Here is a 27603-nt window from a genome sequence, read left to right as displayed (position 1 = left end):
ATGTGACCATGTGTCAGATTCAGCTTGCTTGGGCCCTGAAACCTGGAGTCTCTTTGCCACCTGGCAGCAAAGCCTGTTCCCACCCAGGTAGTATAAGGCTGGGTATGGGGTCATGTCATGGGGATGCCTTTCTCCTCCAGGCTGTTCAGGCCCCACTGAACCCCCAGAACTGAGCATCCTGGCCCAGCCTCCCTTCCTTCCCCAGAGCCCTCAAGGCTCTCCACCTGTTCCAGGAGCCCAGTGGCAGTGGCAGGGCTATCATTATGTAAATGTCTGTGCAAATTCCTCCATGTCAAGCTGTCAGCTCCTCAGCTGTCACTTCACCATCATGGGAAGCCAGGCAAGGACAGTCTGCTGGTTTCTCTTGTCTCTGCGCGTCTCGGCCGAGCTGTCTGAGAGCTCCAACTTCCACCTGGCCGGGGACTACCTCCTGGGTGGTCTCTTCTCCCTGCATGCCAATGTGAAGAAACCGGTCTCCTTTAACGTCCTGGAGGTGCCCAAGTGCAAGGAGTGAGTAAGGGTCCAAGTGGAGTGGGCTGGGAAGTCATGACTGGCCAGGGGTCCTCTGGAGGACAAGTCAGGGCCCAGGACACTCCTCCTCATACATTGCCAGCCCTCCATCCTGTCAGTTTGCTGGTCCCCAGTCCCCATCCCAACTCATGCTACGGAAATTTTTGGCGGTTGTATTTTGCAGCCCTGAGACCCGGATAGTCCTAATGTCACCTGTCTGTAAGGTGTTCCACGGTATAGGCTGGGGGTGGGGGTTGGCTCAGTGGATAAAAGCGCTTGCTATGCAAGCTTGAGTACCTGAGTTCATATTGCCAGACCCCACATCAAAAAAACCAAAAGCCATGGGAGGCTTTAGTAATCCCAGCACAGAGGCGATGAGATGAGAGGTGGAGGCAGGAGAATTTCCTGGAAGGCCAGGAACCCTGTTTCAAATGAAGTGGAAGGTAAAGATGGATCCCCAAAGTTCTCCTCTGGCCTCCACATGTGAGCACCATGGCACACATGCACACGTTTGTACTCACACATACGTACTCACGTCAGACGTTCCCACACAAATAAAAAATTAAATCAGGGCTGGATAGATGGCTTAGTGGTTAAGGTATTTGCCTGCAAAGCCCAAAGACCCAGGTTCGATTCCCCAGGACCCATGTAAGCTAGAGACACAAGGTGGCGCATGCATCTGGGGTTTGTCTGCAGTGGCTAGACTGCCCTGGCGCATGCCATTCTCTCTCTCTCCTCTCTCTCAAATAGATAAATAAAATAAAAATCTTAAAATATTATTAAAAAATTAAATTAAAATGAAGAGTTATGGGGATATTTGTGCATGTAAACCACCCTCAGCACTTTAACAAGTGCCCCCAGAGTCCATGGCAAGGCTTGGCCTAAACACCAGGTGCTGTGCCCTTGCGAGGTACATTGTGGTTTTGGCAGAAAGGGCCACTGGGCCTGAAGGAACTCCTGTCTGTGAGCCCTTTGGGGTGACAGTACCCTGTGGAGAGCAGTGGTACATTCTGGCAAACAAAGAGAGGGAAGGCTAAGGCTTGACTATGGGAATTCACCGTTCATATGACGTTGGTACTTGCGGGTTTGAGGAGGTGAGAGGGTACCTGTGATGGAACCAAGCCAGGTGTTCTGATGCCCGTGACCATGTCTGTGACAATGACTGTGGCGTGGTGGTAACGGTGATGTTGAGTGCAGGAGCACGGGTGGTAATGAAAACGGAGAAGAGTATGTGGTGGTGGTGACAACGTTGGTGATGTGATGATGGTGGTGGGGACAGTAATGCTGGTGATGGTGACAGTGGTGGTGACGGTGGTGTTATTTTATTTTATCTTTTCATTGTTTTTCGAGGCAGGATCTCACCCTAGCCCAGGCTGACCTGGAATTCACTCTGCAGTCTCAGGGTGGCCTCGAACTCACAGCGATCCTCCTACCTCTGCCTCCCGAGTGCTGGGATTAAAGGTGCGCAACACCACACCCGGCTTTTTAAAAAATATTTTTATTTATTTAAAAGAGAATGAGGGACACAGAGAGAGAATGGGCATGCCAGGGTCCCTTGCCACTGCAAATTCCAGAAGCAGTGCCACTTTGTACATCTGGTTTTATGTGGGTGCTGGGGAATCAAACTCAGGCCACCAGGCTTTGCAAACAAGCTCCCTTCAGTGCTGATCCATCTCTCCAGGCCCTGTCATTGTTTCCGGTGGTGGTCACAATGTTGTAGTCACACTGGCAGCAATGGTGGGAGCGTGTGACAGGGATAGTACATGATGATGGTGACAGATGGCGGTCACTGTGGTGAAGAGGTCACTGTGGCTAGTGGTGGTCATGGGTGGAAAATGGTAGAGATTACAGGGATCAGGTCACAAGGGTCCAAGTGTCTGAGGTAGTCATGGGGAGCCGAACACACACAAGATATTTGGCCTCAGTCGTAACTCTAGAGAGAGACATGGCACAGTGACAAGATGTTACTAAAATGCCAGAATCTTCTAGCATGGCTCTTTCTTGGCTTTCCCATGCTTGGAGGAGGGCAGTGGCTTCTCCCTCTAGAGCCACCCCCTCCCGGCATGTGTCCCGCAGGTACGAGATAAAGGTGCTGGGCTACAACCTCATGCAGGCCATGCGCTTTGCGGTGGAGGAGGTCAACCAGCTCAGCAGTCTGCTGCCGGGCGTGCGGCTGGGCTACGAGATCGTGGACGTATGCTACCTGTCCAACAACGTCCAGCCCGGGCTCTACTTCCTGGCAGAGGATGACTACTTCCTGCCCATCCTCAAGGACTACAGCAACTATGTGCCCCACGTGGTGGCTGTCATCGGCCCTGACAACTCTGAGTCCACCATCACCGTGGCCAACATCCTTTCCCTTTTCCTTCTTCCCCAGGTGAGGCTGCGGGGCCTGGGAGATGGGACCAGCGAGGGGCCGGAGGGCAGCTGTCCCGATGGCCCAACACCAGCAGGGGCTTAGGGTTGGGTCTTGGCCCACTTGGCCACTGGGAAGGGTCTGGCAAACCTCTTAATCCACAGAGCCTCTGTTTCCCCACCTGTAAAATGGATGGTGAGAGCTCGATGCTGGGGTAAGAGCTCATGTGGGGGTTGACGCTGTTGACCTGTAAGAGTTTCCCATGCTCCTCAGGGTCAGCGGCACTGTCACGGTGCTCCGGGACGAGAACTCCGAAGTGTGTAGGATCGTAATCTTGCCTCGCAGGGCTCTGCCTCCTAGTCAGCCCTCACAAAGTGCTTCTCTTCTGACTGGTGTTACTCAACCGCCGCCAGTATGGGGGCAAGCGCTCAGTGTAGCACAGTATGGTGTGTTCATTACATTGACAGTAGGGTCGTAGCTCTTATGATATAAAGGGTCGGGCACATCGGAGGCACTCAGTAACGTTAGTATTTATATGCTCAGCATCTAGACCAGGAATGAGCTAATCTGTTTATCATGTAACAGTGATTTTAAAAATTTTACTTCTTTATTTATTTTTAAATTTTTTTATTTATTTGAAAGTGACAGAGAGAGAGAGAGAGAGAGAGAGAGAGAGAGAGAGAGAGAGGGAGGGAGGGAGGGAGGGAGGGAGGGAGGGAGCATGGGTGCACCAGGCCTCCAGCCACAGCAAACGAACTCCAGACACATGCACTCCCTTGTGCATCTGGCTAACGTGGGTCCTGGGGAATCAAACCTCGAACCGGGTCCTTACGCTTCACAGGCAAGTACTTAACCGCTAAGCCATTTCTCCAGTCCTATTTATTTATTTTTTATTTGAGAGAAAGAAGCGCGGGGGCAGGGGAGAATGGGTGCGCTAGGGCTACCAGCCACTGCAAACGAACTCCGGAGGCATGCACCCCCCTTGTGCATCTGGCTCACGTCCAGCCCGGGCTCTACTTCCTGGCAGAGGATAACCACTTCCTGCCCATCCTCAAGGACTACAGCAACTATGTGGAGAGTCGAACTGGATCCTTTGGCTTTGCAGGAAAATGCCTTAACTGCTAAGCTATCTCTCCAGCCCTGTAGCAGTGATTTTTTTTTTTTTGAGCACCTACTGTGTGCCAGGGATTTACAGTGCTGGGAAACAGCTGGGCACCATGCACATACCAGCTTCTGCCCACGTAGAGCTTGTCTACTGGTGGGAGAGGCAGGCCCTGTGCATGCATAAGAATTATGTAGTGTGTTAGAGGTGAGAACAGATGTGGCTAAGAGGCAAAGTTGAACAGGATCGGGCAGGCAGGCATGCTGGGGTCAAGAGATTGAGACACGGTAGAAGAGAGGGATTTTCAGCCGGGTGATCAGATGGGCTCACTGGCCACTGGGCAAAAGACTCATGGGAATTCAGGGAGGTACGTGGGCATCTAGGACAAGAGCATTCCAGGATGAAGGGTTGCGAAGTGCCAAGCCTGGAGGTGCCTGATGGGTTTCCAGAACAGGATGAGCAAATCAGGGTCCAGGGGAAACATGGAGGGCAGGACGATCGTGCTGGAATGGAGTGGGGAGGTGGGTGGTAGGTACTAGATAGGCATCTAGAAAGGAGAGAAGAGAGGATGTGTTGATAAGCCTGTCGGGCGTGTGTGTGTGTGTGTGTGTGTGTGTGTGTGTGTGTGTGTGTGTGTGAGAGAGAGAGAGAGAGAGAGAGAGAGAGAGAGAGAGAGGGAAGAGGTCCAGAATGCCACCAAAACTTTTAGTCTGAGTACTAGGAGGGATGGGCTCCTTATCAATAGGGTGGGAAGGTGGTGCATGAAGCAGGCTCAGAGAGAAGCAGAGTCATGTTGGAAAGGTCAAGCTTGATGTGTGCTTAGCCATTTGCAAGTCTGTACCAGAGGTTCAGGAGAGAAGCCAGGGCCGGGGGCAGACGCTGGGGCTGCTGGTCTAGAATTGCTATCTGTATAAGAGTTTGGGTGGGGCTGGATAGATGGCTTAGTGGTTAAGCGCTTGCCTGTGAAGCCTAAGAACCCCGGTTCGAGGCTCAATTTCCCAGGACCTATGTTAGCCAGATACACAAGGGGGCGCACATGTCTGGAGTTCGTTTGCAGTGGCTGGAGGCCCTGGCGTGCCCACTCTCTCTCTCTCTCTCTCTCTCTTTGTCACTCTCAAATAAATAAATAAAAATAAGTGAAAAAATATTTTTTACAAAAGGAGTTTGAGTGGATCATCAAGGAAGGAGGGGCTAGAATGGAAAGGAAATGAGGATGGGTTATGATAGGAGGCCACGGTTGAAAGGCCGCAAGCAGGAGAGGAGAAAGGGCAACCAGCGAGCTGGGAATAAGTGTGGGGACCAGGAGGATGTGTGGCTGAGGATGAGGCTGAGGTGTTGGGGTGCAGAAGAAGGCACTGTGTTCAAGAGACACACAGTGGGAGCCTAGTCAGTGCTGCTAGGTGACAGGAAGGAGACTGATACCCATCCAGCCAGGGCATGGTTCTCTTGTGTTTCTATGGTGACCGTGAGGATGAAGGGTATGGCTCACACTGTGTCCCCCACATGTCACTTGGGCAGTGATGGCAGACAGGTTCCCCCTTCCCTGCCTTCCGTCCACCCGACGGGGTCAGGCACACAGTAGGTTGCTCTGCTAAAGCCAGTGTCCCCCCCTTCCCTCGGGCAGATCACCTACAGCGCCATCTCTGACCAGCTGCAGGACAAGCAGCGCTTCCCGGCTGTGCTTCGCACGGCGCCCAGTGCCAACCACCACATTGAGGCCATGGTCCAGCTGATGCTGCACTTCCGCTGGAACTGGATCGTGATGCTGGCGAGCAACGACGACTACGGCCGGGAGAACAGCCAGCTGTTCAGCCAACGGCTGCTCCGACACAGCGAGATCTGCATCGCCTTCCAGGAGGTTCTGCCCGTGACCGATCCCAACCACGCCATGGGGCCCCAGCAGCAGGAGGCCCTGGACAACATCTTTTCCAAGCTGCAGTGGAGCACGGCACGCATCATCGTGGTGTTCTCCCCGGAGCTGACCCTGCACAACTTCTTCAACGAAGTGCTACGCCACAACTTTGGGGACGTCGTGTGGATCGCCTCGGAGTCCTGGGCCATCGACCCGGCCCTGCACCATCTTCTGGAACCGCACTACACCGGCACCTTTCTGGGGGTCACCATCCAGAGAGTGTACATCCCGGGCTTCAGTGAGTTCCGCCTGCGCCCTGCAGAGGCTAGACCTCCCATTCCCAACGGAACCAACCTGCGGGCCACCTGCAACCAAGAATGCGACACCTGCTTGAACACCACCGAGTACTTCAACAATGTCCTCATGCAATCTGGGGAGCGCGTGGTGTACAGCGTGTATTCGGCAGTCTACGCCGTGGCCCACGCCCTGCACAGCCTCCTCCGCTGCAACCAGACCGGCTGTGCCAAGGACGTGGTCTACCCCTGGCAGGTGAGGGAGGGCCCCATAGTGCTGTTGCCACTCTGGTCGGGCCCTGGGGCAAAGGGGTGTCAGAGGCATGGAGTACCCCCCCCCTCATGTTAGATCTGGAAGTCCCTTCTGAATCGCAAAGAAAATTCAACTTATTTATCTATTGCTTGTGAATGTATTTGTGCTGGACACTCATGTGTGTTTGTGTGTGTGTGTGTGTGTGACATGTATGCATGTCTGTGGAGGCCAGGGGCTGACATCAGGTGTCTTTCTAAAAATCTATTTATTTTTGTTCATTTTTATTTTATTTATTTATTTGAGAGCAACAGACAGACAGACAGAGAGAGAGAGAGAGAGAGAGAGAGAGAGAACGGGCATGCCAGGGCCTCAAGCCACTGCAAACGAACTCCAGATGCGTGCGCCCCCTTGTGCATCTGGCTAACGTGGGTCCTGGAGAATTGAGCCTCAGACTGGGGTCCTTAGGGTTCTTAGGCGAGCGTTTAACTGCTTAGCCATCTCTCCAGCCCAAATCTATTTATTTTTGTGTATGAGACAGAGAGAGAAGGGGGGGGGAATGGGCATGCTAGGGCCTCTTGCTACTGAAAATGAACTCCAGATGCACTTGCCACTTTGTGCATCTGGCTTTATGTAGGTACTGGGGAATCAAACCCAGGCCGTCAGGCTTTGCAAGCAAATGCATTTAACCACTGAGCCATGTCTCCAGTCTGACATCAGGTGTCTTCATCAATCATTCCACCACATTATTTTGAGACACAGTCTCTCTCTGAACCAGAGCTCACCAATTTGGCTAGACTAGCTAGCCAGCAAGCCCAGGAATCCTCTGCTCTCGGCTTCTCCAGATTATAGACATTAGCTGTCATGCTTGGTTTTAACATGGGTGCTGGGGATCCAAACTCAGGTCCTCATATTTCTGTGGTAAGTACTTTTCCACTGAGCCATCTGCCCATCCCCCAAATTTATTTAAAAATTAACCATCATTGAAAATAGTCTGTTCTGGGGCTAAAGAGATGGCTCAGCACTTAAGGCGCCTGCCTGCAAAAATCTAACGACCCAGGTTCAATTCTCCAGTATTTACATACTGTCAGATGCACAAAGCGGCTCATGTATCTGGAGTTCATTTGCAGTGGCTAGAGACCTTGTTGTGCCCATTCTCTCTTGTCTGTCTCTCTGTCTGCATCCCCCTGCTTTCAAATAAATAAGAAAATGTATTTTTAAAAAGAGTGTGTTCTGGAACATTCTGGGGGAATGTTCTGGAAGGAAGTCCCTGGGCAGTGTGAGCTCTAGCTCCTCTTGCAGCCTGTCTAGGGTTGAGGGTCATGGGTAGGCTGGTGTGTCCTCAGGGCTCTCTGAGGCTCTGGGCTAGTTTTCTCACTGTCTTGTGCTGTATTGCCTTGCTTTTATTTTTTAATTCTTTTATTTATTGAGGGAAGTACAGAGCCAGGAAAAGACATTCATGTGGCTAGAGATCCCATGTGGAGGGCCTTGGAAAAACATGGGAAGAAAAGAGAGAAAAAATGTTTAAAGAGCTCCTGACCTCTGGGGAGCTGGGGAGGGGGTTGTGGGATAAAGAGACTATGTGGAGAATAAGGGCTAGGGGGCTCTCCCCTCAGCTCAGCCCAGCTGAGGGAAAACTCACCAACAGCTAGAAGTTCCTAAGTGGTCAGGCAGCTCAGAGAGCGTGCCCTCCCCTTGCAAAGGTATATATGACCTTATGGTGGTGGGCCTTGTCTTCTGGCTCAAGTGAGCCAGAGGGACAGCTGATTGGTTAGGGCTAGGGGCTGTCTCAGGAAGAGGCTAGCCACATTCTGGGGTCTAAGCTTGACCAACCTCCCTTCCAAGAGGGGCCCAGGTTGCTTGTGGAAAAACAGGTCTAGGGAACCAGGTCAGAGATAAGAATCTAGATTATCCTTTGATCTGTAGCAAGTGTGGAGTTTCCTGTCTCTTTTACTTTCAGGGCCCCAGTCACCCTCATTGCCCACTCCCTCTCATTCCCCACTCTCTTGAGAAGACACTGTAACTGCTGTCAGGGCAAAGAGGCCAATGACTGGTCTATCTTTCACTGCTTCTGGCTGAGCGAGGGTGTCGACATATGGCAGTTAGATTCTGCTCCAGGGGAACCATTCTAAAGGACCCCAAAAGTGTATTGATGGAATGCAGGAAGATAGTCATGGAAGAAAATGTTGGGGAGAAAGAAAAGCAAGGAGTTAATGAGAAGTGGGCACACAGCAAACTGGTCACCTTCAGGGTTTTCCTTCTTGTGGACTTCTGGGCCTGGAGGAGCATTTGAGGGAACCCAGGTAGACGGAGTTGGATGGTCTCGGGACTGAGTATGAGCTGGCTGAGATTTTTTTTTTTTTAAGAGCGAGCAAGTGAGCGAGCAAGCGAGAGAGACTTGGCGTACCAGGGCTTCAGCCACTGCAATGGAACTCCAGCCACTTGTGCTGCTTAGTGTGCATGTGCGGCCTTGCGCGCGTGTCGCTCTTGTGTGTTTGGCTTACGTAGGATGTGGAGAGAGATCAAACATTGGGCTTTGCTGCTAAGCCACCTCTCCAGTCTTAGCCTTGCTTTAAATATATATGTATATATATATAATGTTTAAAAGCAAGATTCACAGTGGTGTGTGCATCTATAGTGCTTTATTTATTTCATTTTTATGCATTTATTTGAGAGAGAGGCAGATAGATACAGAGAGAAAGAGAGAGAGAGAGAGAGAGAGAGAGAGAGAGAGGGAAAGAGGGAGGGAGAGAATGGGTGCATCCAGGTCTCCAGTCACTGCAAACAAACTCTAGATGCATGTGCCACTTTGTGCATCTGGCTTATGTGGGTCCTGGGGAACCGAACCTGGGTCCTTTGGCTTTGCAGGCAAGTGCCTTACCCATGAACCCATCTCTTCAGCCCTGGCCTTGCTTTTTTAATTCAATTTTTTTTGTATATTAATTATAACAGGTTATTCTCTTTTATCCCCTGGCTCCAGCTCCAGTTACCCTGGAAGCCCTCCTCAGTGAGGTTATGATATTCACTGTGGGGTCATGAAAACCTCAGTCAGTCCCTGTGGGGTAGTTGGGGGGGGGACCATGCTTCAGGCTATTCCTACCCAATCTGTGACTCCTATAATCTTTCCATCCCCTCTTCTGCAATGTTCCCTGAGCCATAGCAGGCCTCTTGGCAGTCTAATTTAGTATTAAGTTCTCTGTAGCCTCTGAATTTCTGTTTTGATAGGTTTTGATTGATCACTGTGTTTGTCACCATCAACCTGGGTCTGGTTGTCAGGCTAGCAGTAAGGGCAGTGTTCATGTTGTCACTTCCACGGGCCTGGCAGGTGTGGAACAGGTAGCACATATCATGGTGGGCAATCGGCTGACTTCTTCTTTCTTTCTTTCTTTTTTTTTTTTTTTTGAGGTAGGGTCTCACTCTAGCCCAGGCTGATCTGGGATTCACTATGTAGTCTCAGAGTAGTCTCGAACTCATGGTGATCCTCCTACCTCTGCCTCCCAAGTGCTGGGATTAAAGGTGTATACCACCACACCCAGCTTGGCTAACTTCTTATCTTATTGATGGATCTTGGTTCTTCTTGTTTTCTTTGGCCATTTATAAACTATAAAGCAGATTCTCCAAACAAGAGTGACAGTACCTTGAGTTAAAAGGGGGGTATGCAAATTCAAGAGATTTTGTGTGTGCATGCCTGTGCGGGCAAGTCCACTCTTCTCCAGAGAGCAGTGGGGCTTCTCTCTGAAGTCTATGAGTTTCCTGACCATGGGATTCTGGCTTGGTTTCCAGTACCAGTACGAGTTCTCTCCCATGAGTAGGCCTCATGTCCAATCAGAGAACAGTTGGCTTACCTGCAGAGGCTGCATACCACTATTGCACAAGTGTGTACTTCTTGACTGGCTGCTTGAATTCGTAGTCCATAGGGTCTCCTGCTTCTTCATGGTGTTGGTGACCATTTTCCTCTCATGGCTCCCATAGTGCTTTCCAACACCATGAGGGCTAGCCAGGAGGGAGCTGATTTCCCTTTCAGTTCCAACACGACATTCTGAGGTCCTGTGACCATAGCCAGTGGTGGAATTAAAGGTATGCACCACCATGCCTGGCTTCCCCCTCCTCCTCAGCCCCCCATACACACCCTGCCCAGGAAGCTGATGTAGGGTTTATATTTTAATATTTTATTTATTTCAGAGAGAGAAAAAAAGAAGCAGACAGAGAGCGATAGGGAGAATGGGCATGCCAGGGCCTTCAGCCACTGCAGACAAACTCCAGATACATATGCCACTTTGTACATTTGGCTTTCGTGGGTCCTGGAGAATTGGACTTGGGTCCTTTGGCTTTGCAGGTAAGTGCCTTAACCACTAAGCAATCTCTCTGGCCCTAATTTTTAAAATTATTTTGTTTTTATTTATTTATTTATTTGAGAGACAGAGAGAGAGAGAGAGAGAGAGAGAATGGGCACACCAGGGTCTCCAGCCACTGCAAACCAACTCCAGAAGTGTGCGCCCCTTGTGCATCTGGCTAACGTGGGTCCTGGGGAATTGAGACTGGGTCCTCTGGGTCCTTTGGCCTTGTAGGCAAACATCTTACTCGCTGAGCCATCCTTCCAACCCTGATGTGGTTTTACAGGGATGGAGGCTGGGGTAGGCAGATGGGACTCACATTGACCATGTGCATTTTGTTCCTTGCTGTTCTTTAAAGCCCCTGGCCACTTCCTCTAGTTACCCTTTCTTCTTCCTTTCTCCCTTTTTCTAGAACCCTACCCATCTCCAAATAACTGCTCTCATCTCTAACAGAGCACTATACATGTCTTTTAAACCATTCTCTCTGCCTGGTATGATGTTGTATTTTTGTAAGAGCAGCACTTGGAAGGATGAGGCAGGAGGGTCACCGTAAATTCAAGACTAGCCTGGGGTACATAGTGAGACCTTATCTCAAAAATAAAACTATGGGCTGGAGAGATGGCTTAGTGGTTAAGGTGCTTGCCTGCAAAGCCTAAGGACCCAGGTTTGATTCTCTAGGTCCCATGTTAGCCAGATGCACATCATGGCACATGCTTCTGGAGTTCGTTTACAGTGGCTAGAGGCCCTGGTGTGCCCATTCTCTCTCTCTCCCTAGGTACCTTTGTCTCTAATAAATAGTAAATCATAATAAAAATAAACAAGTTGGGCATGGTGGCACCCTCCTTTAGTTCCCACACCTAGGAGGCAGAGGTAGAAGGATCACGGTGAGTTCAGGGACACCCTGAGATTGCATAGTGAGTTCCAGGTCAGCCTGGGCTAGAGGGAGACCTTACCTCAAAATAAATAAATAAATAAATAAATAAATAAATAAATACATAAATAAAACTAAATATTTCTTGCCAGTCATGTAGCTCAGTGGTAGATTACTTGCCTAGTATATGTCAAGTTCTGGGTTTGATCCCCAACACCCTATATATTCTGTGTGTGTGTGTGTGTGTGTGTGTGTGTGATTCTATTCCAATTGTACCTCTCCATCCACTATTCTCAGAGCCTAATCTTGCTATTATAATCACTTATCTAAAACTATGTAATTATTAACATTCAGTTCTTTTTTTTTGAGTGACAGCAAGAGAGAGCCAAGACCTCAGCTGCTGCAATCAAACTCCAGATGCTTTTGTCACCTAGTGCCCATGTGTGACCTTGCACTTGAGTTACCTTTGTGTGTCTGGCTCATGTGGGATCTGGAGAGAGATTGAACATGGGTCCTTAGGCTTCGCAGGCAAGTGCCTTAGCCACTAAGCCATGTCTCCAGCTCAATGTTCAGTTCTTTAAAATGAATTTGGGTGCCAACTAATGAGCCCCTGAGTTTTATCCTGGGTCCTATGACATTACTAGCCCACACAGTTGTCAATAGTGCCAATCTATTTGCTGGGTACTGCCAGCATGCATCATGGCTAAGTCACCACCATCATGGTTGATCTTTTACATTTGGGAAAACTGAGGCACGGGGATCCAAAGTCACTAAGGACAGAACTGGGACTGGAATTCAGACTAGAGACCACCTAGCTCAGAGCATGCTCTTACTAGCACCATTTTCCAGAAGAGATGACAAAAAGAGCTGACTCTAGGGCTGGAGAGATGGTTTGGTGGTTAAGGTGCTTGCCCGTGTAGCCTCAGAACTTTCGGACAATTCCCCAGAACCTGCATAAGCCCCATGCACAAGGTGGCTCATTTGTCCAGAGTTCGTTTGCAGTGGCTGGAGGCCCTGGCGTGCCCATTCTCTCTCTCTCTCTTTGTGTAATAGTAAAAAGAGCTCACCCTAATGTGTAGTGATCAGAAGGGTAGGGAGACAGGGAGCCATCCAGCTGGTCTTTGGAGGTTGGAGGGCTTAAGAAAGGTGACAGAAGTGACTTCTAGGAAACAATGGGAGGTGAGCCTGTACTAATTTTCAGATATTCTAAGCGGAAAAACTCATTTACGGCCCCAGAGCTCAGAAGATAGGGTCATATTGCTTCTACTTTGTACTAGAGCTGGGGCTCCGAGAGGTTAAGAACAGGCCCAAGGCCTCACAGCGAGATGCAGGTGGCTCCTGAGGCAGAACCTCAGCCATTGCCGGTAAATGCCCTCATCTCGCAGGCTTGGAAACAGAGGCTGATGGGGTGGCCAGCTCTTGGAGGTCTGGTCCCATCTCTGATGTCAGCTCTGCCTCTCTTCTCTCTGACTCCTCCAGTTACTTAAGAAAATCCAGGATGTCGACTTCACCCTCCTGGGCAACCGGGTCCACTTTGACAGTCACGGGGACATGCTAAGGCAGCTGGACATTGTCCAGTGGCAGTGGGGCCTGGGCCAGAACCCCTTCCGGAGCATCGCCTCTTATGACCTCATCCAGAAGAGACTGAAGTTCATCAGTAACGTGACTTGGCACACTGTCAACAACACGGTCAGCGTGGAGGATGGGTTTATCAGTAGGAGCTGGAGGGGGTCTGTTGGGGTGCAGTCAGGGGTTTTGTCTTTTCCTAGTGATCGAGAAGTGTGTCATTCAAGGTGCTCTGACTCCTGGGGCCTCTGAGGGGCTCAAGGGCCTCTGTTAACAACCCCTGAGTGGACCTGCCTGTCCCAGACAACAGCACTAAGGACATCAGCCCCAGGAGGCTGACACTCCCCATCCTCCCATCGTTCTGGGTCAGTACTCTGACACACAGAGAGGTTGTGTGACCTGCCTAAGTTGTCCACCCAGCTTGTGCCTGGTAGAGGCTATCTCTACACAGACTCCCTGCTAAAGCTGGCCATTTAATGCGTGTGTGCGTGCGTGCGTGCATTATGGTGGCCATGCCAGCTGTCAGACTGAAGGTCTTTTGTTTTACCCTCTCTCTGTTATAGACTGTCAGAATTCTGTGGGAGAAAGAAAGGTTAGAAATGAGCCTCCTGGAGTAGGGGAAGGGATCCAGGGGTCTAAGCATCTCCAAGAACCTGATCCCTCTTCCTGGACCATAGATGCTCTCTCTGGAGGCCTCTGTGGGTCAGTAAATGGGTCTGGAGTTTTCCTTTGCTTCCTTGTGCTCAGCAACAAAGTTGTACGTGAACTACACAGGTTCACTGTGTCGGGTTCTGGAAGGGGAGGCAGGGCCAGCTTCTGCTGAGGCCACGACCGGAGCCTCAGGGTCTCTTTCCTGGCGTTGGACAGCGTGTCGGTGCTCTCTGGCCTTCCTTGACTTGGCAGTGCTTGACTCTGATCTCTGTCTTCTTTCATTGGTCATTTTCTCTGTTCGTTTGTCTCTGTGTCCAAATGCTCCCTCCACATAAGAATACTGTCTGGAGCCGAGCATGGTGGCACACGCCTTTAATCCCAGCACTCGGGAAGTAGAGGTAGGAGGATTGCCATGAGTTTGAGGCCACCCTGAGACTCCATAGTGAATTCCAGGTTAGCCTGGGGTCTGGGAGAGATGGCTTAGCTGTTAAGGCACTTGTTAGTAAAGCCAAAGGATCCAGGTTCAATTCCCCAGTACCCACATAAAGCCAGATGCACAAGATGGCACATGCATTTAGAGTTCATTTGCAGTTGTTAGAGGCCCTGGCATACCCATTTTCTCTCTTTCTGTCTCTCTCCTCTCACAAGTAAATAAATAGATAATTAAAAACAAAACAAACAAACAAACAAACACAAATACCAGTCCTAAGCCTGGCATTGGTGATGCACAACTTTAGTCCCAGCGTTTGGGAGGCTGAGGTAGGAAGATTGCCACGAGCTGCGTGTGGTGTCCCACACCTTTGATTCCAGCACTTGTGAGGGAGAGGCAGGGGGATTGCTGTGAATTTGAGGCCAGCCTGAGACTACAGAGTGAATTCCAGGTCAGCCTGGGCTAGAGTGAGACCCTGCCTCAAAAAACCAAAGGGGGAGAAAAGAAACAAGAGGGAAAATGAACACCAGTCCTCTCGTTCAGCAGTGACCTTCTTTCCGAGGAAGATCACATTCTGCGGGTGTCACTATTGATACCTCACAGCTCTTCGTTTAGGTATCTCCCAGAAGATAGAGCCTGAGGCTAGAGTTATGTGTGAGATTATTCCAGACATGTCCCGGGAACAAAAGGCATGGGAGATGGGAGAGCATGTAACAGGGAACAGGGAAAGCCAGTCCAGGGGAATGTCCTGAGGCCAGACACTGCTGAGAACCACTGAAATTCCATCTTCTGAGGACCTTCCCAGGAGCTGTCTTAGAGTTACTTCCCAAGGCAAGGAAGCCCCTGGGCTCTGACCCGCTGGCTGCTGCCCCCTAGAGGCCGGCAGTTGCCGTGTCTTGTGTTTCCAGGTTTCGTGTGGCCAAGTGACTAGCAGTTTCCTACAGGCATCTCACACTGCAGCCCCAGCACAGAGTGAAAGACACAGCCTGGTAGCTGAGGTGAGGTGTGGACAGGTGACAGCTGCATGAAATGGGTGGCAAAAGCAATGGGCAGGAATAAGTGATCGGGTGAGAAAACAGGGGCGAGACCACTGAGGTGCCTCCATCCTGGGACTTTTGGTTTGGGACTGGCTTGGCAGGCTATTAGCTCATTCCCTGCTTGCCTTCAGGTATCCAGCTGGCCGCTCTGTGAGCGTGCCCAGTTAGCTGTGTTCCTCGTCCACTGACTGACTGAGTAATTCCCCCACAAGGCCGTAGGTGTGATGAGGCAGAGGCACAGGTATCGGGCCTTGACCATTGACGCAGGAAGGACATGTCCTGTGCCCACATGAGCTTCTCGGGGCCACCATTGCATTGGAGATGTGCACGTCAGGAGACTGTGACTGTAATGGCCACTTGCTGTGCTGTCAGGAACTCCCTTCCCACACTGGCCCAGCAGGCTGCCGGGCATGGATGTTCAGGTGGCAAGTCACACTTTGCTACCCAAGGCCTACGCTGTGACTCTTATGCGGGGACTTGTCAGTCCCTATCCATGGCAGACAATTTCTGTCATCAGATCGGCTTGGTCACATGGCCTGACTGGCAGAACAGCTTGCATGGAATCGAGGGCCTTCTGTAGGGTCTGTCTCTGGGAATGTTATGGTTTGCATTGTGAAGCCTTTGGGATTTCCTGACAGATGGTGTGGAATGTTTATCAAGTTCATTTCCAACAATTTATGCTGCCCTAAGTCTAAACAGGTTCACAAGTGCCATCCATTAATATCAGGAGGCACACATGTATGACTTGTGCTGGGAAGATGGCTCAGTGAGTAAAGTGCTTGCCTTATAAGCAGGAGGACCCGAGTTTCAATCGCCAGCACTCATGTAAAAGCCAGGTGTGGTGATGCTCACCTGAAATCTCAGCACTGGGGAAGTGGAGACAGGAGGATTCCTAAGGCTTGCTAGCTAGCTGGCCTAATAGAATGGATGAGTTCCAGGTGCTGTGAAAGACCTTATCTCAATAAATAAGGTAGAGAGGGGCTGGAGAGATGGCTTAATATTTAAGCACTTGCCTGTGAAGCCTAAGGACCCCACTTAGAGGCCTGATTCCTTAGTATCCTTGTAAGCTAGATGCACAAGGTGGTGCATGCATCTGGAGTTTGTTTGCAGTGGCTGAAGGCCCTGGTGCACCCATTTTCTCTCTCTCTCTCTCTGCCTTTTTCCTTTCTCTGTCATTCTCAAATAAATAAATTTTTAAAACAAAAAGAAAGAAAGAAGGTAGAGAGCAATTGAGGAAGATACTGGACACTGATCTCTGGTCTACACACACACACAAAAAAAAAAAAAAAAAAGAAAGAAAAGAAAGGAAAGGAAAGTGTAAGTCTCCCCTAGAAGAGAAGCCCAGGCCACTGGTTCCCCGCAGACGTCACCAGCCTGTGAGTCACAGCAGGCTTTGCTTCCTGCACTGCGGGGTTGGAGGATCTTACTGGGACGTTGAAAGTTTCCTGATCACCAGATCCAGTTAGCACGGTGCCATGTCACCCCGGGCCAGCCTGATGGTCTGCAGAATGTCACATCTACCGAACTCCATGCGGCCTGTGTTGTGATGGAGGATAAGGGGCAAACTTAACTCTGCTGAGCTGGTTTTGGTTTTACCCTCTCCTCTGCCTCTTTCTGCTTTGGTTTTCTTTCCCCTCCCACTGAGGAAGGGTCTTACTCTAGCACAGGCTGACCTGGACCTTTCTCTGTAGCCCCCATATGGCCTTGAACTCACAATGATCCTCCTACCTCAAGCCTTCTGAGTGCTAGGATTTAAGGCATGAGCCACCATGCTTGCTTTCCTTTTTTTTTTTTTTTTTGTTGTTGTTCATTTTTGAGGCAGGGTCTTATCTAGCCCAGGCTGTTCTCAAACTGTTGGTGTACTAAGGATGATCCTGGACTCCTGATCCTCCTACCTCTACCTCCCAAGTGTTGGATTGCAGACCTCTGCCACCGTGCCCAGGAGGCTTTGTACATGTTTGTCAAGCACTCCACTAATGGAGCCATCTCCCCAGCCCTCTGTTGATTTTCTGTGACGGGATCTCACTATGTAGCCCAGGCTGGCCTCACACCTATAATCCCGATGCTGTGCGCCCCTGAGTTCTGGGATGACAGACATGTGCCACCACTCCTGGCTTTTCTTTTTAAGTATAGTTATTTATAACTATGAATCTCCCTTATAGTTATAGCTTCCACTGTCCCCAAAACATTTTGTTATGTTTAAACTTTTTATTTTAAATTATGCTAAAGCATTTAGCATACAACCTACCCACCTACTGTACTTACCTTCTCATTTCTGGGACAAAACACTTGCCCAGAAGCATCACATGGGATGAAAGGGTAGATTGCCAATTTATAGTCTCCAGGGAAAGTCCTTTTTTGGTGGTGGGCGGGGAGGGGGGAGGAAGGATCTCACTTTAGTCCAGGCTGACCTGGAATTCACTATGTAGTCTTTGGGTAGCCTTGAACTCACAGAGATCCTTCTACCTCTGCCTCTCAAGTGCTAGGATTAAAGGCGTGCACAACCTCGCCTGGCTGAGGGGAAGATTTGCCATGGCGGAGAAAGCATGGCAGAGCACACAGCTGGGTATCACAGCTTGTCATATCAGTAGGAAGAAAGCAGTCTGAAGGAGCTCTTAGTATTGGCAGGGGGGCTGGACTATAAAACCCCAAGGCTTGACCCCAGTGATGCACCTCCTCCAGCCAGACTCCACCTCCCAAAGGCTCCACCATTGAGGACTGAGCATGAGGCTTAACATGAAGCTATGGGGGACATGCTACATTCAAACCACCACCACCTGAGCTGTTTTTAAGCACACAATTCAGGAAGAGTAAATATGATTCACAAATGTGTGCAAGGCATCACAGACTTTCTCATCTTGCAAGACTGAGGCTTTACCCATTGGACAGCGCTGCATTCCCCTCCCCCACCCTCTGGCAGCTACCCTTCCATATTTGGTTCCCATGCGTTTGACTGTTGTTAGATACAGTGTGTAAACAGAACCATAGCTATGTGCCTTTGGGGGGAAAATACGTTGTGTTTCTATTTTCAATACTGTCAATTTCAATTTCTCTTGCAAATATTTCTTTGACCCATCCTTACTTGGTAGTAAGTTGCTTAATTTCCACAGTCCTTCTATGAAGGATCTCCAGTTTTGTTACATTGTGGTTATAGTGCAAATCAAACAGGATTTTTTTTTTAAATTTTTATTAACATTTTCCATGATTATAAAATATATCCCATGGTAATTCCCTCCCTCCCCACCCCCACACTTTCCCATTTGAAATTCCATTCTCCATCATATTACCTCCCCATTACAATCATTGTAATTACATATATACAATATCAACCTATTAAGTATCCTCCTCCCTTCCTTTCTCCACCCTTTATGTCTCCTTTTCAACTTACTGGCCTCTGCTACTAAGTATTTTCATTCTCACGCAGAAGCCCAGTCATCTGTAGCTAGGATCCACATATGAGAGAGAACATGTGGCGCTTGGCTTTCTGGGCCTGGGTTACCTGACTTAGTATAATACTTTCCAGGTCCATCCATTTTTCTGCAAATTTCATAACTTCATTTTTCTTTACCGCTGAGTAGAACTCCATTGTATAAATGTGCCACATCTTCATTATCCACTCATCTGTTGAGGGACATCTAGGCTGGTTCCATTTCCCAGCTATTATAAATTGAGCAGCAATAAACATGGTTGAGCATGTACTTCTAAGGAAATGAGATGAGTCCTTTGGATATATATATGCCTAGGAGTGCTATAGCTGGGTCATATGGTAGATCAATCTCTAGCTGTTTTAGGAACCTCCACACTGAGTTCCACAATGGCTGGACCAGATTGCATTCCCACCAGCAGTGCAGAAGGGTTCCTTTTTTTCCACATCCCCGCCAACATTTATGATCATTTGTTTTCATGATGGTGGCCATTCTGACAGGAGTGAGATGGAATCTCAGTGTAGTTTTAATCTGCATTTCCCTGATGACTAGTGACGTAGAACATTTTTTTAGATGCTTATATGCCATTCGTATTTCTTCCTTTGAGAACTCTCTATTTAGCTCCATAGCCCATTTTTTGATTGGCTTGTTTGATTCCTTATTATTTAACTTTTTGAGTTCTTTGTATATCCTAGATATTAATCCTCTATCAGATATATAGCTGGTGAAGATTTTTTCCCATTCTGTAGGTTGCCTCTTTGCTTTTTTCACTGTGTCCTTTGCGGTGCAAAATCTTTGTAATTTCATTAGGTCCCAGTGGTTAATCTGTGGTTTTATTGCCTGAGCAATTGGGGTTGTATTCAGAAAGTCTTTGCCAAGACCAATATGTTGAAGGGTTTCCCCTACTTTTTCCTCTAGCAGTTTCAAAGTTTCCGGTCTGATGTTAAGGTCTTTAATCCATTTGGACTTAATTCTTGTGCATGGCGAGAGAGAAGAATCTATTTTCATCCTTCTGCAGATATATATCCAGTTTTCAAAACACCATTTGCTGAAGAGGCTGTCTCTTCTCCAATGAGTATTTTTGGCATTTTTATCGAATATCAGGTGGCTATAGCTACTTGGGCTTACATCTGGGTCCTCTATTCTGTTCCACTGATCTACATGTCTGTTTTTGTGCCAGTACCATGCTGTTTTTGTTACTATGGCTCTGTAGTATAGGTTAAAATCAGGTATGGTGATACCACCAGCCTCTTTTTTGTTGCTCAGTATTATTTTAGATATTTGAGGTTTTTTGTGATTCCAAATGAATTTTTGGATTGTTTTTTCTATTTCCATGAAGAAAGCCTTTGGAATTTTGATAGGGATTGCATTAAATGTGTAGATTGCTTTTGGTAAGATTGCCATTTTCCAAACAGGATTTTAATCATTAAAATTTTTTTATTATCTATCTATTTATTTATTTATTTTTCGAGGTTGGGTCTTGCTGTAGCCCAGGCTGATCTGTAATTCACTATGTAGTCTCAGGGTGGCCTCAAACTCACAGTGATCCTCCTACCTGTGCCTCCCGAGTGCTGGGATTAAAGGCGTGAACCACCACACCCAGCTATTTTAATTTTTTTTAAACAACTTTACATGTTTTTATTATACATTACTGTTATTGAAAGTAAACCTTTATACAAAACATTTTATACAGACACAAAAAAATCCATGGTGAAGACAAGCCATTTATGTGTGTTCATGTACACAGATACATACATTCATTGATTTTACATCATTATAATTTACAAGTATACTATTTAAATTAGTTTACATTTTCCAAAGAGAATTACAAAAATAAAAATGAATGAAAAGGCAAACTAAATAGTCGTTACACTTATAATGCTACAAAACATTTTTAAAAAGTTATTTCATTGAAATATCACAACCAAGGTTTCAATATTAGATCATTGTTGCACACCAACACACCCAGCTATTTTAATTTTATTAAAACTTATTTTAAGAGAGCCGGGCATGGTGGCACATGCCTTTAAGCCCAGCTTTCAGGAGGCAGAGGTAGGAGAATTACCAGGAGTTCAAGGCCATCCTGAGACTACATAGTGGATTCCAGGTCAGCCTGAGCTAGAGTGAGACCCTACCTCAACAAACAAACAAACAAACAAAAAATCAACTTATATTAAGGGGAGGTGACTCAGTAGGTAAGAGCACTTGTTGCACAAGCATGAGGGTCTAAGAGGGCATAAATTCAATCCCCAGGACCCTCGTAGAAAGTTGGGTGTGGCCACATATGCCTATTACCCCAGTCCTGAGGGGGATGGAGACAGAAGCCTCTCTGGGGCTCTGTCATGCTTTCACCTCCATGACGAAACTTCCCCTGGAAACTGTAAACCAGAAATCTCCCCTTTCCCTCCATGTGCTGCTTTTGGTTGGGTGTTTGTCCCAGTAAGGAGAAGGTAACTACAGTAGGTGGCATGTTGTATGCTAAATGCTTTAATATATTTAAAATTAAAAATTTTTAAAAATATTTTTTGTTCATTTTTTATTTATTTATTTGAGAGTGACAGACACAGAAAGACAGATAGAAGGGGGGAGAGAGAATGGGCACGCCAGGGCTTCCAGCCACTGTAAACGAACTCCAGACGCGTGCGCCCCCTTGTGCATCTGGCTAACGTGGGACCTGGGGAACTGAGCCTCAAACTGGGGTCCATAGGCTTCACAGGCAAGCGCTTAACCGCTAAGCCATCTCTCCAGCCCTAAAATTAAATTTTTTAAAAAAAACTAACAAAATGCATTGGGGGCGGTGGAAGATATAACCACAGGGAGATTTATAAATATCCATACTATATGCAAAATGGAAAGCCAGGAGAGATGGCGCAGAACTCAGGGGCGCGCAGCGTCAGGACTGTAAGTGTGAGGCCTGCCTGGGTTGCATAGAGAGACCCCATCACAAAAAGTCAACAGAGGCCTGGGGCAATAGCTCCATTAGTAGAGTGCTCGACCAGCATGTACCAAGCCCCAAGTTTGAGCCTCAGCAATGCAGAAATTGCGCATGGTGGCACAGGCCTGTAATCCAGGAGATGGAGGTAGGAGGATCAGGAGTCCAGGGTCATCCTTCGTACACAGACAGTTAGAGAACAGCCTGACCTACATAAGACCCTGCCTCAAAAAAAAAAAAAAAAAAGGTAAATGAAAAGTAAATGGTGGCCTTTAATCCAAGCACACTCAGGAAACTGAGGTAGAAAGATCACCAGAGTGAGTTACAGGTTAGCATGGGCTAGGGTGAGACCCTACCACAAAAAAAAAAAAAAAAAAGAAAGAAAGAAAGAAAAGAAAAGAAAACAAAAAATGGCAGTTCCAGGGCCTGTGAAGGAATCCATTTCAAACAAATATGTGAATGAGTGGGTCTCCTGACTATGCATACACATATCACACCACACACTAAAACACAGCTGATTCAAACTAACACACACGTCAAAAACAAATGAAGATGTAAACAAACTCGGTGTATGGGCCATGCCAGTGTCTATCCTGAAAAATGGTTTATGTGCCCCTGACAAGATGTGCACTCCGCTACTGCTGGAGGAGTGTCTGTAGGAGTCTGTCAGGTTTGCCTGTGTGTCCCGTCGTTCAAGTCGGTCCCGTTGTGTGTCCCGTTGTTGTTCACGTCTGTTCTGCTGTGTTATGTAGTTCAAGTCTTTAAATTTCCTGTGGATCTTTTATTATTTTCTAGGGATTCCTGAAAGCAGGGCATTACACTTTCTGCTTATGCGTATTGAGTATTATTTCTTACTCATTTCCCTTCAATTCTGATCTTTTTGCTTTATGTCTTTGGGCATGTCTTGTTGGAAATATTTGATGGCCAGGTAAAGAGAGAGTGGAGGATGGAACATGAAGGCTGAGACTTTAGACTTGAGGAGACAAGCAAAGTAGGGCTGTGATCTTGAGGCGTCCTGCTGCAGCAACCTGGTTGGGGACCTGGGCTGATCTTATGTGTATCTGGGTGACCCTGTCCTCACTGGCTGTCAAAAAGACAGGTGTGAGGGAGGGAATTACCATGGGATTTTTTTTTTTATAATCATGGAAAATGCTAATAAATTAAAAATAAATAAAAATAAATTTAAAAGACAGGTGTATGATTTAAAGGGCATAAGCTATTTGCCCTCTCCAGAGCCATGCTGCTTCCCGCGGCCTCTACCTTTCCAGCCTGCACAGACCTCCCGAGTGGGGTGCTCAAGCCCCCCTTCTCCCACGCACACCTGCCACCAGGCCCAGACGTTCCATCCTCTGTATCCTTCGGTTCCCCACTCCAACCTCATTGCTCCCGCTGTCTCTTTGCCATGTAATTTATTGTTCATTGATTGATTGATTGATTCAATACACAACAGCCAGAGGCATCCCTGTGTCAGGCTCTTCTGCGAGAAAGACAATAGGTGTGGACAGCCTGGCATGCTCTTGGTCATCTGAAGCCCCTGCTCTCCAAGAGAATGTCCTCACTAGAGTCTAGGTTGCAAGTGACAGAAAATCAACATAGCAAAACGTAAACTTGTCGCTCATGTCACTGACAACTCTGGGGTAGCAGAAGTGTTGTTCATGTCATTGGCAACTCTGGAGGTAGTGATGAAGCTCTGGGCAAGGATGGATCCAGGGTCTCTCTCTCTTTCTCTCTCTCTCCAGTTTTCAGGTTCTTTCTTGCGATGTTGTCATCTTTGTGACAAGCAGCCCAGGGTTGTGGCCTATCCTCTCTGCAGTCTCTGTCTCTTCCCTGTGTGTTTGTACCAGAGATTGGTGGGTTCCATCATAAACAGGCAAAACCACGAGGGGTTTTGCAAAGATCCAGTTCTCACAGCAGTTCCACCAGAGGCCAGGCCACCTTCTCCTGGGCATCCTGCTAGGTGAGGGGAGGAGGGAAAGCCACAGGATGGGGAAAGAAGGCTGAGGTCTCTTTCCCTTCCTGCTCCAGATTCCGGTGTCCAGCTGTTCCAAGAACTGCCCGCGTGGGCAAAGGAAGAAGCCTGTGGGCCTCCACCCTTGTTGCTTCGAGTGCTGGGACTGCCCTCCGGGCACCTTCCTCAACTCCACAGGTACAGCCCCCGCCCGCGCTGCCTCGGCCCCACTTTGGGTTCTGCCTATTGCCTAGCAGCCCTGGGGTCTCCAGGGATGTCTTGCCCCTTGTCAAGGTCTAGAGGGTCTCCCCCAAAGTTCAGTGACCATGTCTGATGCTGCCTGTGCCAAGTGCCTGGAGTGCAGTAAAATCCCCAAAGCAGGCTGGTTCAGGAGGAGAGCTCGAAGGGATGCCAGTCACCCCAGGGAGGACTGACCCTGATCCCCATGACCACACACAGGTGTCCCCTGGATGGTAAATGAATAAACGAATGAGTGAGCGAATGCATCACTCTTGTAACAGAAGGAAGATTCTGGAAGACAGGGACAGCCTCTTACCTCTCTCTAGCCTCCCAAGCGCCTCACCTTGTCAGAGCCCAACATTGCTCAAGTGGCCATGTGTTGAATGACTTTCTCTCTCCTCTCTCTGCACAGGGTGTCTTTTTTTTTTTTTTGTTTTTTTCGAGGTAGGGTCTCACTCTGGTCCAGGCTGACCTGGAATTAACTCTGTAGCCTCAGGGTGGCCCTGAACTCACGGCGATCCTCCTACCTCTGCCTCCCAAGTGCTGGGATTAAAGGCGTGCGCCACCACGCCTGGCACAGGGTGTCTTTCTCAATTGCTCTCCACCTTACCTATTATGACAGAGTCTCTCACTGACCCGGAAACTCACCAATTAGGCTAGTCTAACTGGCCAGCAAGTCCCAAGGATCCTCTGTCTTTACCTTCAGAGTGCTGGGATCACAGGCGGGCGGCCACACCTGTCCAGCATGCAGCTGCAGGCCAGGATGCGAACTCAGTTCTCATGCTCGTGTGACGTGTGCTGTGTCCACTGAGCCATCTCCCAAGCAGTCTCCCTTCTTCCTTTCTCCTTCCTTCCTTCCTTCCTTCCTTCCTTCCTTCCTTCCTTCCTTCCTTCCTTCCTTCCTTCCTTCCTTCCTTCCTCACTGGAGATATAACACAGGACCTCATGTAGATTAGACAAGAGCACCACCACTAAGCTGTGCCCCAGCCTTTCCTTTTTTATTTTTCATTTTGAGACAAGATCTCACTAAATTGCCCAGGCTGGCCTTGAACTTGTGATCCTCTTGCCCCAGACTCCTGAGTGGCCGGGATTACAGGCCTGTGCCACCACTGCACGGGTTCTTGATGAGAAACCCTACCTCTCTCCCAGCAGAGCACAGACTCCAGGAACATGGGACGGTCTCCCCTTCAGTGTTCACGTTAGTGTTTAGCACCATTCAGGGCTGAGTCAACTTTTTCTTCCTTGAGACCTCATTGGTTTGTGAGTGAAGCGGGCACTTTCATCTGTGGGTAAAAGCACTTGGTGTGTGTCTAGCAGAGCACAGGGCATGAAGTAAGTGGTGACCAACTGTTGCCATCAGGTTCGCATTGCTGGCAGAAAACGCCCGACCAAGAGCAGCTTGTGGGAAAAAGAGGGTTTATTTTGACTTACAGACTTGAGGGGAAGCTCCATGATGGCAGGGAAAACGATGGCGTGAGCAGAGGGTAGACATCACCTCTTGGCCAACATCAAGTGGACAACAACAGCAGGAGAGTGTGCCAAACACTAGCAAGGGGACACTGGCTATAATATTCACAAGCCCACCCCCAACAATACACAGCCTCCAGGAGGCATTAATTCCCAAATCTCCTTTAGCTGGGAACCTAGCATTCATGACACCTGTTTATGGGGGACACCACACCAAGTTTGCTGAAGAACTTTTGCTGGTCTTTCTGCCGCAGATGCCAGTGGAACTAGGTTTTTAATGCTATTTTTAAATTATATATTTATTTGCAAGCACAGAGGAGAGAGTGAGAGTGAGAGAGGGTGGGGGACTGAGAGAGAGAGAATGGGCATTTCAGGGCCTCTAGCCACTGTAAATGAATTCCAGATGCATGCACCACTTTGTGCATCTGGCTTTATGCGGGTATTGGGGAACTGAACCTGGGTCATTAGGCTTTGTAGGCAAGCGCCTTAACAGCCGAGCCATCTCTCTGGTTCAGGGACCAGGATTAGTCCATCTCTGGGCCTCCCATATTGGGATACCTGCTATGATAGATGGAGCTGAATGAAATTACTAAATGAAATTCTTCCTTCCTTCCTTTTTCTTTTTGCCTTTTTTCTTTCTCTCCCTCTTTCTTTCTTTCTCTCGCTCTTTCTTTTCTTTTCTTTTCTTTTCTTTTCTTTTCTTTTCTTTTCTTTTCTTTCCTTCCCTCCCTCCCCCTTCCTTCCTTCCTTCCTTCCTTCCTTCCTCCCTCCCTCCCTCCCTCCCTCCCTCCCTCCCTCCCTCCCTCCCTCCCTCCCTCCCTCCCTCCTTCCTTCCTTCCTTCCTTCCTTCCTTCCTTCCTTCCTTTCTTGAGGTAGGGTCTCACTCTAGCTCAGGCTGATCTGGAATTCCCTATGTAGTCTCAGTGTGGCCTTGAACTCACAGCAGTCTCCCTACCTGCCTCCCAAGTGCTGGGTGCACCACAACACCTGGCTTGAATGAAATTCTTGAAGACGTGATTGAAAGTGAAAGGGTGAGGTCTTGGAAGGAAGGAGCTATAGTTGGTAGGCTCTGAGCAGGGAGGCCTGCATTCAAACACTGCTCTGGTAACATACTGGCTTTGTGACTTGGGGAAAGTTACTTAAACTGGCTGGGCCTCTGTTTCTACAACTGTGAGATGGGGTTATGGGGGGGGGGCTCTAGCCATGAGTATGGGAGTTTGTTTAGTTTTTCTCTGGCCCAGGCTAGGTGTGATAGATACGGTTTAACTGATGGGTGTCACTATGGGCTTTTACAGATGAATTTAACTGTCACAACTGCCCAAGTTCCATGTGGTCCCACAAGAATGCCATCTCCTGCTTCAAGCGGCGGCTGTCCTTCCTGGAGTGGAACGAGGCTCCCACCATCATGGTGTTCATATTGGCCGTCCTGGGCTTCCTTAGCACCCTGGCCATCCTGGTCATATTCTGGAAGCACTTCCAGACACCCATGGTGCGCTCGGCTGGGGGTCCCATGTGCTTCTTGATGCTCACGCCGCTGCTGCTGGCGTTTGGCATGGTGCCCGTGTATGTGGGGCCGCCCACAATCTTCACGTGTCTGTGCCGCCAAACCTTCTTTACCCTCTGCTACTCCGTCTGCCTCTCCTGCGTCACCGTGCGCTCCTTCCAGATCGTGTGCGTCTTCAAGATGGCCAGCCGCCTCCCGCGCGCCTATGGCTTCTGGGTGCGCTACCACGGCCCCTATATCTTTGTGGCCTTCACCACCGCCATCAAGGCGGCCTTGGTGGTGGGCAACATGCTGTCCACCACCATCAACCCCATAGGCCGGACAGATCCCGATGACCCCAACATCATGATCCTCTCCTGTCACCCCAACTACCGCAACGGGCTGTTGTTTAACACCAGCATGGACCTGTTGCTGTCGGTGGTGGGTTTCAGCTTCGCCTACATGGGCAAGGAGCTGCCCACCAACTACAACGAAGCCAAGTTCATCACCCTGAGCATGACCTTCTCCTTCACCTCCTCCATCTCCCTCTGCACCTTCATGTCCGTCCATGACGGAGTGTTAGTCACCATCATGGACCTGTTGGTCACCGTGCTCAACTTCCTGGCCATCAGCCTGGGCTACTTCGGCCCCAAATGTTACATGATCCTTTTCTACCCTGAGCGCAACACACAGGCCTACTTTAACAGCATGATTCAGGGCTACACCATGAGGAAGAGCTAGCTCCGCCCACTGGGGGGTGGAGCCTCGGCAGTGGGTGGAGTCAAGGCCTTTTTGACTGCCCCCACCACACCCTGGTCTCTGTAGGTGTTCCCCTGACAGTGCAGCCTGGCTGATT

The 27603-nt window shown here is 48.9% G+C and overlaps 1 protein-coding gene across 1 annotated transcript; it reads left to right on the top strand.

The window, feature by feature from the left end:
- The first annotated feature begins 328 nt into the window (after positions 1-328).
- Tas1r2 (taste 1 receptor member 2) lies at positions 329-27488 on the top strand. The gene is made up of 6 exons (XM_004657587.2): positions 329-510; positions 2587-2887; positions 5593-6369; positions 13048-13257; positions 23635-23755; positions 26560-27488. Exons 1-6 carry the CDS (start codon positions 329-331, stop codon positions 27486-27488), a joined length of 2520 nt encoding a protein of 839 aa, XP_004657644.1.
- The last annotated feature ends 115 nt before the right edge of the window (positions 27489-27603 follow it).

This window comes from Jaculus jaculus, chromosome 5 (genome assembly GCF_020740685.1).
Source record: "Jaculus jaculus isolate mJacJac1 chromosome 5, mJacJac1.mat.Y.cur, whole genome shotgun sequence".
NCBI classification, from domain to species: domain Eukaryota; kingdom Metazoa; phylum Chordata; class Mammalia; order Rodentia; family Dipodidae; genus Jaculus; species Jaculus jaculus.
Note: the sequence above shows the minus strand (reverse complement) of the source record. Positions and strands in the feature narration are given on the sequence as shown.

Bases quoted from the DNA above. Each gene is read 5' to 3' on its own strand.
- Tas1r2 (XM_004657587.2), top strand. From the start codon at position 329: ATGGGAAGCCAGGCAAGGACAGTCTGCTGGTTTCTCTTGTCTCTGCGC. The intron at 511-2,586 runs GTGAGTAAGGGT...TGTGTCCCGCAG, and splicing joins GAGGTGCCCAAGTGCAAGGA to GTACGAGATAAAGGTGCTGG. The intron at 23,756-26,559 runs GTACAGCCCCCG...GGGCTTTTACAG, and splicing joins CACCTTCCTCAACTCCACAG to ATGAATTTAACTGTCACAAC.